Source organism: Terrapene carolina, unplaced genomic scaffold (assembly GCF_002925995.2).
Source record: "Terrapene carolina triunguis isolate 2854851 unplaced genomic scaffold, T_m_triunguis-2.0 Scaffold210, whole genome shotgun sequence".
NCBI lineage: Eukaryota > Metazoa > Chordata > Testudines > Emydidae > Terrapene > Terrapene triunguis.
The window spans coordinates 8,011,905-8,027,242 of record NW_020664561.1 but is presented as its reverse complement, the minus strand read 5'-3'; the positions used below and the strand labels follow the sequence as shown (position 1 = coordinate 8,027,242).

General features: G+C 47.2%; 1 protein-coding gene across 1 annotated transcript in view; it reads left to right on the top strand.

Annotated features, from left to right (window-relative positions):
• LOC113407275 (adenylate cyclase type 10-like) overlaps positions 1 to 15,338 on the top strand; it is a 74,434-nt gene that overhangs the window by 538 nt on the left and 58,558 nt on the right. Inside the window, exons 2-9 of the mRNA XM_026655594.1 lie at positions 1,893 to 1,997; positions 3,689 to 3,727; positions 6,144 to 6,287; positions 10,550 to 10,755; positions 12,578 to 12,674; positions 13,720 to 13,808; positions 14,507 to 14,698; positions 15,057 to 15,178. Of these exons, the coding sequence (XP_026511379.1) occupies positions 1,893 to 1,997; positions 3,689 to 3,727; positions 6,144 to 6,287; positions 10,550 to 10,755; positions 12,578 to 12,674; positions 13,720 to 13,808; positions 14,507 to 14,698; positions 15,057 to 15,178 (994 nt within the window). The remainder of the gene's footprint in view (positions 1 to 1,892; positions 1,998 to 3,688; positions 3,728 to 6,143; positions 6,288 to 10,549; positions 10,756 to 12,577; positions 12,675 to 13,719; positions 13,809 to 14,506; positions 14,699 to 15,056; positions 15,179 to 15,338) is intronic.

Sequence of the window (15,338 nt, the reverse complement as noted above, 5' to 3'; positions counted from 1 at the left end):
CTGAAAAGCCCAGCCTTAGTACATGGAAGGTTTAAAAGAGATATTGTCTGCGGTAATGGGAGACTTGGGCCCAAATCTAGCTGAAGTCACAGCTGAAATGGCTTAGGGACTTTCGTCTTTATTACGTTGACCGTTTTGCAGAATTGGCGTCTTTAGGCTCAAAAGAGTTTGGGACAGGAGTAGCAGAGGATGGTGCAGCAGCTGCTCAGGGCAGAGTTGTCAACTGCCGTCCCCATCCTGGAACTTTATGCAATTTTTTAGATATGATGGGCCCAGGCCAAAGAGTACCTGGAAGATAAGGACTGGGACCTTGAACTTGACTTTGTATTATGTGGGAGGATAGGTTTGATGTGGTTGTGATAGTTTGTGTTGCTGTGGAGATGTGCTGCCACATTATCAGTTTTCTGAGGTGTGAAGGCTTTATGCCCAGGTATTTTGCATTTCTGTAGCCCAGCTGGGAGGTGAGGAAAGCATATATAACAGAGACCAGGTCATCATTCTCTAGGATGAGTCTCTCCTAGACAACTGGATGTTGTAGAGAAAGTTACTCGAGGATGCTACTGTGTGAGATTGTATCATCAGCGAGCATTCCTAAACTACAGATTGAATTGACCAACGATGGATGTGTACCTTCAACCAAAGGAGACTGCACTGTGATTGCAAACGCCTTTACCCACTGGCATCTCCTCTGTCTTGCTCAGGTTCTGCTTTAATCAGGTGTTCTCCATCCATGAACTGATCTCCTCCAAGCACTGGGCCATCTTGGTGGTAGGGGTATAGTCATATGTATATGCGGAAGGAGAAGCAGAGCTGTGTGTCATCTGCATATTGCTGGCACTTGTGTCCCTGTTGTCTGACCAGTTTGTAGGTATTGAATAGGACTGGAGAGAGAATTGATCCTTGTGGCACTCTGCAAGTGAAAGGTCTGATGGGAGACGAGCAATTTCCCATCACTACCTAGAAAGGACTTAATGCTTTTTAGCATGTTCCCCTGGATCTCTGCCACCTCTCTCAGAAGAGTCAGCATGATCTCATGGCAAACAGGGTCAAATGGAGTGGGGGAAGGATCAGAACTAGAAAGCAGGGAGAGTTCCAGCATAGGAACAAAGTGAACTGAAAGAACTAGGGACTTGAAAATCAGGGACTGTTGCATGCCGGGTGGATAAAAATTAATTAAAAAAATATAAAAGGATTTTTTTTATTTAAATAGGATTATTTTTATTTAAATATAGATTTATTTTAAGAAAAAACAACCCGATTTAAAATTAAACTTGAAATTAGCAACTTATGTTAAGGCCTAAACTTATAGCCTATTAAAATCATTTAAATTACATACAAAAATAATACTTAGCAGTACACATTTGTTGCCAAGTTTTAATGAAAGTCAAATTTCATTTCAAATGAGCCGGTGGAAGTCACTGGCTAAGCACCTGGAACCAGAGTTAGCTGATGTGCTAAACCAGTTTTTGGCAGCAGTAGCCTCTTGTGCGGTGCAGAATGAAATAAAGAAAATATTCTGTTTATTCAGCTAGTTCAGTTCAAAGACTAGTTCATTCAAAATTAAGAAGCCAGTTGGAAGTTGAAAAAGAGGGAATGCTTGTTTTCCTCTTCCAATTGAAAACAAAAACAAGGTGAAAGAGGATGCGATCGACTTGTTCTAAAATCTTGAAGGACGTGGTGACCTAGAAACTCCAGTTGAATTCACTAACTACAGATAATACTTCCTTTGCTTAATAAATCAGTTTTAAATGGAAAATAAGTTTTGTTAAACTTTTTTTCTTATGTATCCAGCACATTTTAGGTAACACAAAGCATGTCTGACTGCAGTCGCTGAGATCATCTGCCATTTCTTGCCTCCTCCAGTGGCTGCCTGACTGCTGTTTGTGTTACAGGTTTTACTGCACTGTCGGAGAAGTTTAGCATGGACACCAGTCTGGACCGTGGCGTTGAACAGCTAACGCAGACCCTCAATCATTACGTAGGGGATATTGTGGAAGGTAAGTAACAAGCAGCATGATCCCTCGCTGAGAGCACTTCCTTGGCTCAGGTCTGGGGAACTGAAGAAATGCCCATCAGAAAGGTGCCTGGGCCCTTCTTTACTTGGAGGTTGGGATCTTCTCTGTCACTTAGGGAGCCTTGAAAATGTCCCAAGATTAGAAGGGCTGGATGGAGCTGCTTTGGGAACCAGTCTTTGCTGCTCCTCACTGGCACAGTGTGTCCTGCTTTGAAGAGTCCATTGTTCCTTTGGCTCTACCCTGGTGTATGCCTCCACCTAAGTTCCCTGTAAGCTGCACGGCCACATGGCAGCCTTCTCAGTGCCATGCAGGTGCTCAGGGAATCCGCCACAGCCGGGGGATGGGCGCTTATCCTGCGGCCCCATCCCCAAAGCTGCTGCGGCGAGGAGAGGCGCCTCTCCCCCGCAGCCCAGGTGCTGATGCGGGGAGAAAGAGCTGAGGGGAGTCCTCTCTCCCCGCCGTAGCCTCGTAGCCCCCTCCCACACCCCAAACCCTTCATCCCGGATCCACCCCAGAGCCCGCACTCCCAGCTGGAGCCCTAACCCCCTGCTCCCCAGCCCTCTGCCCCAGCCCTGAGCCCCTCATCCCTGGCACCACCCCAGAGCCCGCACCCCCAGCTGGCGCCCTCACCCCCTGCTCCCCAGCCCTCTGCCCCAGCCCTGACCACACTCCTAACCTCTCAGCCCCGGCCCTACCCTCACCACATGAATTTTTTTATGTGTCACACATCACCTCCATATTGGTGCACATAACAAAATTTATTCCGCACATGGGTGGGAAAAATTAGAGGGAACACTCGTCTCCACCCCATTTCACTGGAAGAGCAACGTCTTGTTGTTTATGTGGCCAAGGAGTAGGGTAACCCTGTGACATCAGCACACTAATGATTTGGGGATCTGAGCTCTGACAAAAGTTACCAATTCCCTCTCAGGATCTAGAAAGCATCCCAACACCCTCAGAGCACAATGTGGCCCTTCCTTGTCTATCTTAGGCTTTTATATGGCCTCCAACACCCCTGTGAGGAAGTGAGGTAGGGGAGTGCTATTATTCATGTTACGGATAAGGAACCCAGGCATGGAGAGGCCAGGTGATTTGCCCAACGTCACACCTGTAGTCTGTGATGGAGCAGGGAACCAAATCCAGGTCTCCAGAGTCTCTGGCTTAGCTCCCTAACCACTGGATCATCCTTCCTTATCTCCTGCTGTCACATTGCTTTTGAGAACTTGCTTCAAAACTTCCCATGGAGCAGTGCTTCTCAGGTTGTCCCTGGGGCCCTCCCTGTTGGATGTGACATTTTGAGAACTGAGCAGTAGGGGTTTTAAAGGGTTGGGAGAAGAGGTCAGTCTGGGAAGGGATATTTCTAGTTGCCATAGAAACACTGTGCTCTGCCTCCTTATGGTGGCTTTTGAGATGGAGTTTAACTCCCTGATTTTTGCTCTGAGCCCTCAGCAGTTGGGAGCTTTGTTGTGATGACATGCTCAAACATACACCATCTTGCTCACTCAGTCATACCTACTCTGCAAAATATGCCCCCTCAATGTGTGCATGCACAAACACACACACACACACACATACACACACGTGCCCATCCCCCGATCGACAGAACAATTTGTTCCATGATTTTCTTTGACAAGAGCTGTGTGTAACTTCTCTCGTCTTTTCTCTTGCTGCAGAGGTGCTGATTTATGGAGGCGATATCTTGAACTTTGCAGGTATTTATTAGCTTGTGATATCTAAGGAGGAAGCACTGGGGTGGGGTAGAGTGGCCTACTCTCCCGTTGTCATTTGACTTGTGAGGCTCTGGACAGTGGCGGCATTCAAACTAGCCAACTCCCTTTTCTTGTTCTATTGTATCCGTCTCTCTGGCTCCTATTCCCACAGGGCTGATCTATGATTTGGAAGAAGCAAGAATTTACACTATATCTTTCAGTTAGAAACAACCCCGATTCCCCTTCCTCTGTGTCTGATTGAGAAATCCTGGCTGGTGCTTCCTTTAGAACTGAGCTCAGACAGAAGTTAGGCACCTAAATACCTTTATTTGTGCATAAGCTTTCATGGGTAAACCCCCCCACTTCTTCAGATGCATGGATACACTTCTTCACTCCATGCATCTAAAGATGTGCGTTTTTTACCCACGAAATCTTATGCCCAAATAAATCTGTTAGTCTTTAAGGTGCCACCGGACTCCTCGTTGTTTTTGTGTGTAACCCTTCTGCCCATCTAAGTTGGCAGCAACAAGGGCCGGGTTCTGTATCTAGGGGTTCCGTTTCAATAACGCAATGCAAAACCGGCTCGAGCCCCCACCCAGTGACCTGGGACAATTACATACCACCCCCCTGGGTACCTCTAAGAGGCAATACTTCCCCTCTCGCAAGCACGGAGTCTGAGTGTAGCAGAAAATGTTTAATAACATGAGGTAAACGACATCAGCATAAAATTGGAAAAACACCACAAACAGGATTCATAACACAAACCATGAGCAAAACCCACCCCAGCAAATTGGGCTGTGTCCTTTCCCTTTGGTTCTTGAATCCAGCAACCCAAAAATCACCCAGAGTCCCCAAAGTCCAACACCCCCAAAGTCTCTTGGGTCCAGCAACCACCCAAAGTCCCAAAAGTCCAACAACCCCCAAAGTCTCTGTCCTTGGTCAGTGCAGCCCCAGAGTAAAAGGGGGGGGGCACGCAGGGTGTTAAGGGGCACCTTACGTGATCCGCGGCTGGCCAGCCATCTGTTTCTCCGTGGGGGTTCCGCCGCAGCCTTCACCACGAGCCAGTCCACTTTCCTGCCATCCCACGAACTGCTCCGCTCTACAAGCTGCTCCGCTCCGCTCACCGACCTGTGAGCCGTTCTAGCCGTCCCCGCAAACAGCTCCGCTCGCCGTTCCTTGGGCCACTCCAACCGGCCCCACAAGGCTCCGCGCCACTCGCTGCTCCTCCAGTCATCCCCACAAATTGCTCCGCCAGCTGCTGAGCAATATAGCTTCAGGTTCCCCCACTAGTTAACACAGCACTCAGTGATCTCAGCTCTTAATAACTTTAGCTCTTTTGTGATTGCAGCTCTTCACAATTTCAGCTCATAGTATAGTAGGGGAGCCTCAGTACTGGTGCACCATTAGCCTAAAGTGAATTCAGCTCAGCAGCCTGTAACTAGACTCCTAATGGAATCAAAGTTAGCTCTGACATTCAACAGTGGAGAGAGGAGGTGGTGCAATTGGTGTTTCAAACCCTCAGAGGGGGCCCATACCATCAGGTACAAATACCTCTCCCCATCTTCTCTCAATTCACTGGGTTTTGTAACCCATGCCCCTTGTCAAGCAATTGCTACTTAGGTAATGGTGAAGGACTCACTCAGTCCTTCTGTCATACAACAGTTCCACTGGCCTTGATTCACAGAATCAGGGTAACAAAACTTTATTCTTCCTGCCCCAATAACAGAGAAACTGGGGATCCCACACCAGCCAAAGTAACCACTTTCAGTTGCTGTTGTTTCATGCCTGGCGAGGGGGTGTGCCTATGCAAACAAGATTAGCCCCTGGAGTTCTTTTCCACACTCGCCATAATTCACCACCAGATGTCAGGGTAGAGCTCATCCTGACTCTGCTTACATGTGGATACAAACTAACAGACTACCCCCCTGATACTAAATACCTTTGGGGATCTTGGCCTGAATGACTGTGCTAGCAGTTGCCCAAGGGCGATAGGAGGTGCAATGCCTTAGATGTACCTGAGCCAGCGGACACAGGTTTGTGTGTGTGGGAGAGGGGAGGGGAACATGCAGCAAGCCACTGCAAGGGGTCACTGATGGGGAAGGGACACTTGCAGTCAGTGGCTATAAGGGATCACCGGGAAGGAAGGTTTACTTGTAAAAAGCAGCTGCAGGGCATTACTGAATGGGAAGAGGGAGTCACAACCGACAGCTGCTAGAAGCATACAGGGGTTGGTCTGTTCACAGCCAGGAGCTGCTAAGGAGTTTGGGGTGGTTAGTGAGCAATCTCTCTGTGGGTCAGAGTGCTGGGCAGGTACAGGTAGATCTGCTGTGGCTTGCTGAAAAGCCAAGTGGCTTTGTCAGCACTTTAGAAACAAGAAGAGCATGTATCCCATAAGTCTCTGTCACACTGTCTTCCCCAGGGGATGCACTGCTAGCACTGTGGAAAGTGCAACGAAGCCAGCTGAGCGATATCATTACACTGGCGCTGAAATGTAGCCTGAGGATCCAGGAAGAGTATGGGGTTCGTGAAACTGAAGTGGGTCTGACGCTCCGAGTGAAGATAGGTATTGTGGCTACTAGTGGAATAACAATACTTTGCAGTCACTAGAGAGCACATTCCCAAAGCACTTTGCAAAAGTGAATAGGAAGCATTCGCCCCATTGTGCAGGGGGGGAAACAGAGGCAAATGGAGATGAAATATCTTGCCCCAGGTCACACAATGAGTTGGTGGTGGAGATGGGATGAGCATTCAGGACTCCTCACTGCCAGTTCCTTGCCCTAACCAGTAGGCAATTCTGCTTCCTGAGTGGACAGTCACATGAGCCCCCACTCTCCTTGCTCCCAAGATATGCTGCTAAGAAACACCCTGCCCAAATCTCATTCAATTTCTAGTGTGCCAGGAGTCTGTAAAAGATGTTAATTGCTCAGTGATCTGATCAGTTGCATCCTTTTCGGCAGCTGCATGGGAAAAGCCGCTTCTGTGGTAGGGAAAATGGAGTGGCTGGCTCATTACAGAAGCAGCTTTTCCTCTCCTGGAATTGACACCTCCTCATCTATTATTGGGAGTGGACTACATCCACCCTGATTGAATTGGCCCTGTCAACACTGGTTCTCCACTTGCGAAGTAACTCCCTGCTCTCCCTGTGTCAGTATATAATGCCTGCATCTGTAACTTTCACTCTATGCATCCGAAGAAGTGAGGTTTTTACTCACGAAAGCTTATGCCCAAATAAATCTGTTAGTCTTTAAGGTGCCACCAGACTCCTTGTTGTTTTGGTCAGAGAGGAGAGTCTTTTGAGGACTGGAATAAAGAGCATTTCACCTCTAAGTTGCTGGTTCAAATTGAGCCTGTGGAAGTGGTGACCAAGACTCGTTCCTATCTGATTGCTTGGTGGCTCATGTGAAATGCATTGCAGGTCTCGTTTTAGTTCATAGCAGACATATATCTGTGACACGTAAACCATCCTTACATTCAGAAACAACAGTCTCATCGGAGAAGCCAAGGACTGAATGGGCCTTGGGGATCAAACGACTGAAGTACCTTAGGGAGGCAGTTTGGGGCAGTTGGTCCTAGAGCTGGCCATTCTGTATCTATTATGTGAATAAACAACTACAATTTATTGGTGCCAGTCTGGCACCTTTCATCGGTGCTGACTGTACCTAGTTTATTTTTACAGAGCTAGGACTGTCTCTGAATAGCTTCTGACTAGGACTCGTGGACAAAATTCCATCAAAACTGTTTTTCAATGGAAAATTGGGTTTTCTACTAAGCAATTTTTGTTATGAAGAGTGTCTGTTTTCCATGGAAAATTTCAATTTTCCATCAAAAAACCCCAAACAGCTGAAAACTGAAATATTTTGATTTAGAAATCCTGCCACAGTGCCTCATGGGAATTGTATTTTGGTCATCTAATGTCCTCTCTAGCTGGACTACATCTCCCATTGTACACAATGAACAAAGACTCCTCCGATTATTAACCACTTCCCCTCACTAAGAGAGGACATTAAGAAGCATCATGGGGGATGAAGTCAAACTAACAGAGAGTCCTGTGGCACCTTTAAGACTAACAGATGTATTGAACCATAAGCTTTTGTGGGTGAATACCCACTTCGTCAGATCTTGCGTCTGACGAAGTGGGTATTCACCCACGAAAGCTTATGCTCCAACACATCTGTTAGTCTTAAAGGTGCCACAGGACTCTCTGTTGCTTTTTACAGATCCAGACTAACACGGCTACCCCTCTGATACTAGTAGTCAAACTAGAGAGCCCAACCTATAGAGAATAATGGGAGCTTGAGGCATCAGAACTACAACTCCCATAAATAAAGTGGCAGTATTTCCAAATCAATTTTTTTGTTTTGTTTTCAGCCAAAGTATTTCAGCATTTGAATTTCTGCTGAAAATCAAAATTTTTAATGGAAAATTTAGATGAAAATTATTTCTTTTTTGTTTGAATTGAAATTGTCAGTGGAAAGAGTCCCCCCTTTATTTACCAGCTCTACCTCTGAGTATTTCACATCCATGGAAAGCAACAGGAAGTTGCTAACCATTAGGGTTGTGGGAAGTGCCTTCACAGTACCTCTGTTCCTTTCTGTTTGGCAAAGGAATGTAAAGCCACCTAAGTTTGGGATCTTCAGGAACTTGCTCTTTTGCCATTTCCTTATATTAAGCTGGGGAGTTTTAGATTACATCTGGATGTTTTTTCTGTGTGTGTTTTCAAGCAGACATTTACAAGCTCCCTTCACGCAAACTCCCAGCAGCAGCAGACTGAGAGCAAAATCCTTCTGCTTGCTGGCCCCCTGGTTAGACCACACAGACAGAATGTACAGTGATGTCCCAAATGAGAGAGTGCTTTTTACTGAGTTCAACTCAAAGTCTTAGTAGGTGCTGCACTGAGCAGGTTCAGAAGGGATTATTGAATTGCATATCACTTTATTGCTATCCAGCCAATGTTTCTCAAACTTGTTCATGAATGTATACCTCAGTGGGCACTTGCTACATGCCAAGTACCAAGCTCCAGTTTTTTTTGAGTTATCTGTCTGTGAAGAAAAAAGCATGGGAACAATTATTTTAAATGAGAAGAGTGTAAACATTATGCTCCATATCTGAAATAAATTACTCATTGGCAAAGAGGTGAACTTTGTGGAAACTTATGATCAGGTATAATAATAGGCAATTGTTGATCCACTGGATCATGGTGTACGCATAAGAAGTCTAGTCAGTGCCTGATGAATCCACCTATGGCTGACAAGCCCAATTCGAGAGTGTGATGGGTTGGATCACAGAAACCCCCTTGGGAGCTGCCACCCGATGTGCCAAGACTACCTCTACCCCTGCTTTCCCTGCCAACTTGGGATCCCAGCACCCTGTCTTGCTGAGCCAGACACTCCTGTCTGCTCCAACAAAGACCCAGGATCTGAATTACTTGCCCCAAAGCTGCAGGTTTACCTGAAGGCAGCTAACAGAAGTGTTCCTGTCTTTAACACTCAGATGCCCAACTCCCAATGGGGTCTAAACCCAAATAAATCCATTTTACCCTGTATAAAGCTTAAGCAGGGTAAACTCATACATTGTTCACCCTCTATAACACTGATAGAGAGATATGCACAGTCGTTTGCTCCCCCAGGTATTAATACATACTCTGAGTTAATTCATAAGTAAAAAGTGATTTTATTAAATACAAAAAGTAGGATTTAAGTGGCTCCAAGTAGTAACAGACAGAACAAAGTAAGTCACCAAGCAAAATAAAATAAAATGTGCAAATCTATGTCTAATCAAACTGAATACAGAGAATCTCACCCTTAGAGATGCTTCAGTAAGTTTTTTCCTCAGACTGGACACTTTCCAGGCCTGGGCACAATTCTTTCCCCTGGTACAGCTCTTGTTTCAGCTCAGGTGGTAGCTAGGGGATTCTTCATGATGGCTCCTCCACTTTGTTCTGTTCCACCCCTTTATATATCTTTTGCATAAGGCGGGAATCCTTTGTCCCTCTCTGGGTTCCCACCCCCTCCTTCTCAATGGAAAGACACCAGGTTAAAGATGGATTCCAGTTCAGGTGACATGATCACATGTCACTGCAAGACTTCATTGCCCACTTGCCAGCACACACGTATACAGGAAGACTTACAGGTAAAACACAGCCATCTGCAGACAATTGTCCTGGTTAATGGGAGTCATCAAGATTCCAAACCACCATTAATGGCCCACACTTTGCATAATTACAATAGGCCCTCAGAGTTATATTTCATATTTCTAGTTTCAGATACAAGAGTGGTACATTTATACAAATAGGATGATCACACTCAGTAGATTATAAGCTTTGTAATGATATCTTACAAGAGACCTTTTGCATGAAGCATATTCCAATTACATTATATTCACTCATTAACATATTTTTATAAAACCATATAGACTGCAACGTCACAGAGAGTAACACAGCTTGTTATAAATCTCATAGATCCAGATATTGTCTGAATGGGAGTCCAAGATTACAACACACTGCTTTCTTCTTCAGATATAAACAGATTGTTATAATGGAAACCGATTTGTAAACTTATAACAGATGCTACCATGTGACCCTTATAATTATGTGTGCATTATTATTATTGATTAACTGACATGCTGTTTAATTCATTGGAGAGTGTTGTTCTAGAAATCCTCAGATTCCTGGAATAAATATCACATATTGTCAAGAACTGATCCAAACCTCCCACCCCCCAAAAAATAGGTTGGCCTCCAAAATCCGCTTCTAAGATAATTGAGATACATATATTACAAATGGTAAAGTAAAAATGCCCTCCATAACAATCTTGTTTCTCTTGTCAGGGCTATCTGCAGGTCACATCTCCAAAGTTGTTGTTGGAGACAATAAGCACCAATATTTTCTGGTAATTGGCCGAGCAGTGGATGAAGTTCGGTTGGCCCAAAACCTAGCAAAAGCAAGCGAGGTTATTCTATCGCCGAACTGCTGGGAACTCTGTAACAGGAACATGATAGAAATAGAAAGAATTAAAGATCAAAGAGCTATGAAGGTGGGCAATGTGGAGTGTGCAACAATTGTTCATAACCAGTGGCGTGTGTATTGCCTTGTTATCTAGGTTGGGGTGTGTTTACGTGCCCCATTGTCTTCTTCTGGATGCAACCTCACACGTATGCTTGTGTGTATATCTGTTATTGGGCCTGTATCCAATGGACCAGCTGGGCAGAGGGGGCCGAGAGGGATGGTGATGCGAAAGTTGAAAGTGGTGATGAAGTAAGAAGGCATAGTAGAATGTGGACTTAACTTTGGCTTCCTCTTGCCAGGAGTGGCTGGTCGTTAGGGAATAAGGGGGGTAAGCCCCACCAGTGATCTCAGAACTGGGTAGTGTAGCTGTTGTAGTGTAGGGGACAGAGCCACAGAGCCAGAGTATTGGGCTCTTTACCCATGCTCCCTGCAGCCTCCAGCCCCTGCAAGAGTCTCTGCAAGAGAAGGGATGCAAGTGGCAGAGGGAGGAGGTGCAGAGCAGCGAATACCAGAGCTTTCTGAGCAGGGGGCAGGGTTCCGACCTGTGGGGCATCTGAGATTGGTGGTGATGGGTGTCAGGTAGGAGGGGGAAGATTTTGGAGCCTGGGGATGGATTTGCTAGAGCTGGAGGGATGTGTGGGGGCATTTTGAGCCTGGGGCTGTCTGGTGGCCAGGGCTCAGAGCTGAGGGTGTGGGCCTGAGCTGTGGAGGTCTGTTAGGAAGAGGGAGGATCTCAGCCTGGGGGAAAGGGTATGTTTGTGGGGCGTGTTTCTCAGCAGGTGGGGAGCTGAGGGAAGAGTTGGGTGGGAAGGTTGATGGAGTCGGTTGGTGACTGAGGGTGTGGGTGAATCAGTGACTGTGGAGGGGGTGGTCGGGGTGTGGTAGGGTACAGATAGATTGGAATGGGAGATATTAGGGCTAGGAGAGAACAAGAAAGGAGTCACAGAAGGGTAAATACTGTTCTCACTTGCCCTGCCTTTTCCTGTAAAAGGCCCCAAGTACTCATCCTGACAGGATAACACCCAATTCCCTGATCCATCCCCCTCGCCAATCCCGGTGTCCCCGCTTTGAACTCTGAAAATACGACCAACCTGCCAGGGAGTGGAAGTGAGAGCATTGCTACCTGCAGCCCACCAGTTATTTTGAGCACCCCCCTCTTACACCTTGCACCGGTTCTTGGAGAGCAGCTGTGAGAATGGGGAGGAGAATCAAACCGTGGGCCTATTGTGATTTTAGTTAGTATCTTTCTGGAGGCACTGAGATAGTTCAGTGACAGGTGTCATGAGAAGAAGCTGGGCTTCAGTTCTGCACCTGCATCTGAGTAAGCTCATTGAAATCAGTGGGGCCAATCAGGTGCTTAAAGTTAAGCACGTATGTAAGGGGGAGGGATAGCTCAGTGGTTTGAGCATTGGCCTGCTAAACCCAGGGTTGTGAGATCAATCCTTGAGGGGGCCACTTAGGGATCTGGGACAAAATCAGTACTTGCTCCTGCTAGTGAAGGCAGGGGGCTGGACTCAATGACCTTTCAAGGTCCCTTCCAGTTCTAGAAGATGGGGGGAAAAAAATTTGCAGGATTGGGGGCTTGGACAGATACCCAGCAGGAGAAAGATTGTGGAATTGGAAGGCTTTGCACCCCAGCTTTGGAGGCTGCAGAATCTATTTGTTGGGAGCATCATCACTTGTTTTGCTCCAGCCAAAAAATCTTTTCTGATTACTGCTGTGTCCTCCATCCAGTTGACAGGGAGGTTGATGATGGAGGTGACAGTGAAGGATGAGAGTGCATTTTATTGAATAATTCTGCACTAGGCTTGTGGAAGCTGACAGACGCCTTTAATTCTGTGTGCCTTTAGGCTAAATACATAAAGACCATTTCTGAGACTGAGTTCGACGAGTTCTTCTGGAAATGTACTGAATACCTACAGCACTACCCCACGGGTGAAAGTGACAGTGAGTGCCTCTTCCTTCTACTGTGTTGACCCCAGGGAGATGGCAGGCTGAGATTCCTTTGTTTTCTGTTAGTGTAAATGTGAGAGGGTGAATGGACTGCACATGGGGGCCCCTGCCCTGTACCCCTTTGAGTTCCTGTGTCCTCCTCCATTCCCTGCCACCAAAATCCCGAGGCAGCCAGCTGCATTTCAACTCCCTCTCCCCCCTGCTGGCTTCAACCTGTCTGGACACCAGCAAGGGCTACGCTGACTGTGGAGGAGAAGAGACCCTCTCCCTACTTTCTGTGTCAGCTCTATGGAGACCCCTGGCTGGCAAGAAGAGACACTATAGGGAACCCTGCTCAGTGCCTACAGTCTTTCTGGGTAAGCAAGCTTTCAGTGGTGCTGATATAAGCACACAAGGAATTTTCTAATAGAAAATCCCAACTGTGCATAGGCACTGACTCCGTGGGTGCTCTGGGGCTGGAGCACCCACGGGAAAAAAATGGTGGGTGCTGAGCACCCACCGGCAGCCCCCCTACCAGAACCTCCCCCTCCCCCAAGTCCCTTCTGCCCGCCGGTGGGCCCCACCGATCAGCGCCTCCCCCTCCCTCCCAGCGCCTACCACGGATCAGCTGTTTTGCTGTGTCAGGAGGCACTGGGGGAGAGGGAGGAGGAGAAAGGGTGCAGTGTGCTTGGGGGAGGGTTGGAACTGGGCAGAGAAGGTGTGGGAAGGGGCAGGGAAGAGACGGGGTGGGGCGGAGCGGGGGTGGGAAGAAGCAGGGCAGAGCTGGGGCCTTGGGGGAAAGGGTGGAGTGGGAGCGGGGCCTGCAGGGAGCCAGGGGGAACCCCCCCCCGGCAGATTAGAAACTCAGTGCCTATGGAACTGTGATTTGCATTTTCAAGATTTTAAGTGAAATAGGTTAGACAAGAATCTCCAACCCCATCCAGGCACTGTCCAGTCCCCACTGGTAAAAGTCTGCCCTTGAGCAAAGCCAGGAATAAAACCCTACGGTTTAACCACAAGTCTTCCTTCGCTATTGAAAGCATTGAATTTCCTCCTCTAGGTATCCTCAGAGCAACCTCCACATTGTCTCCTAATGATGAGCTGGAGAAGTCCCTCCGGAAGTATGTGATGAGAAACATTCTGAAGAAGGTACTGCAGTAACTTCACAGAATTTTATTTTTTGGCTTGACGGTCTGTGCTTTACACAGCTAGAATTTTTCTGAGGTTCTCCTGATGCTACAGAGGAAAATACAAGAAACCCTGCAGTGGGTAGTTGTGGATCAACTTGTCCACATGGAAAGTTTTTTCCTTCCCCCTCCCTTGGCTTATGACCTGAGGCATGAGGGTTTAGATCCCTTCCAAAACTATTGGCTTTTATTTAAAAAAATCCTTACTATTATAACACTGGATGTTGTCATAATTTTTTGAAATCTGCCGAGTTCTTGACTGCAGGCAATGTGTTCCACAGGCTAATTGTAAGGTGTATGAAAAAGTTTTTCCTTTGTTCTGTTTAAAATTTTAAAGTTTATGGGGAGACCTGGGTTGTAGCAAAGTCACATTGACAGGCTCTGCTCAGCTATCTCCCCCTTTATCCCCTTGGTGCCTAGCCTCATTTCCCAGTCCTGTGCTGAAAGGATCATCATCCTGAGACTGGAGAGTGCTTCCCATTGATGGGGGCCCACTCCTTCCTATGGCAATAGCTGATCAAACATCTTTGCCCTCGTGGAGTTAGCACCTGTATCTGAGAGCAGAGTCAGCCCAGCTGGAGGAGGGGTATATGGAGTAGTGAATGCTTCCCGCTCACCAGGAGTACGGACTGTTGAGTACATCTGGCTCTTCTCTTTCAGATTGACGACAACCAACCTCTAGAATATTTATCTGAGCTTCGGCCGGTCACAATTGTCTTTGTGAACCTGCAGTTTGACGAAAGCGCCAATACCTTGCATCTGTGCAAGGCCATCCACGATGCCAATGTGAAGATCTCAAACATCATCCACGTCTTCAGTGGCAAAATCAACAAAGTCTTTATGTTTGACAAAGTGGGTCAGAGCTTCAAGGCCATTCCAGTTGGGCAGCCGGAGCTGGCAAACATTCCCCTGAGACTCAGGGACTAGTAGGAGGCAGGAGGGACAGTGGCATTGTCATTAGGGATAGAGAAGGGAGGAGGAGGGCAGGGATCAGGAGGAATGATAAAAAGCTTGGTGCTGAAGAGACTGAGTCTGAGGCGGTGGTGGGGTCTCCCAGAGCATTTTGGGGGTACTGTATGACAGCACTACTCTAACAGGGTGGGTGGGAGAGCTGGAGCACAGTGGAACTGTTTGCCACAGACAGTGATACTGATTTGCTCTTTGGAAAAAACCCTCACCCCTCTGGTGTTTTCTTTCCCCTCCCTGGCAGGGCTGCACATTCCTGTGTGTGTTCGGGCTCCCTGGGGATAAGCAGGCTGACGAGAGCACCCACGCCTTGGACAGCGCATTTAAAATCTTCAACTTCTGTTCTGAGACGCTCATGAAAATAAAGTAAGCAGGAAGGTGCAGTTCTCCATGTTGCCTACAGGGGTGCTATTGGGCTTGTTTGTCATCGAAACTCCCTCGTCCCAACAGGAGGGCCCCCCTAGTGGGCAGGAGGCAGTGACATGACAGCTGGGAGACAAATTTTGAGATTAGCCCAGTTTACCTG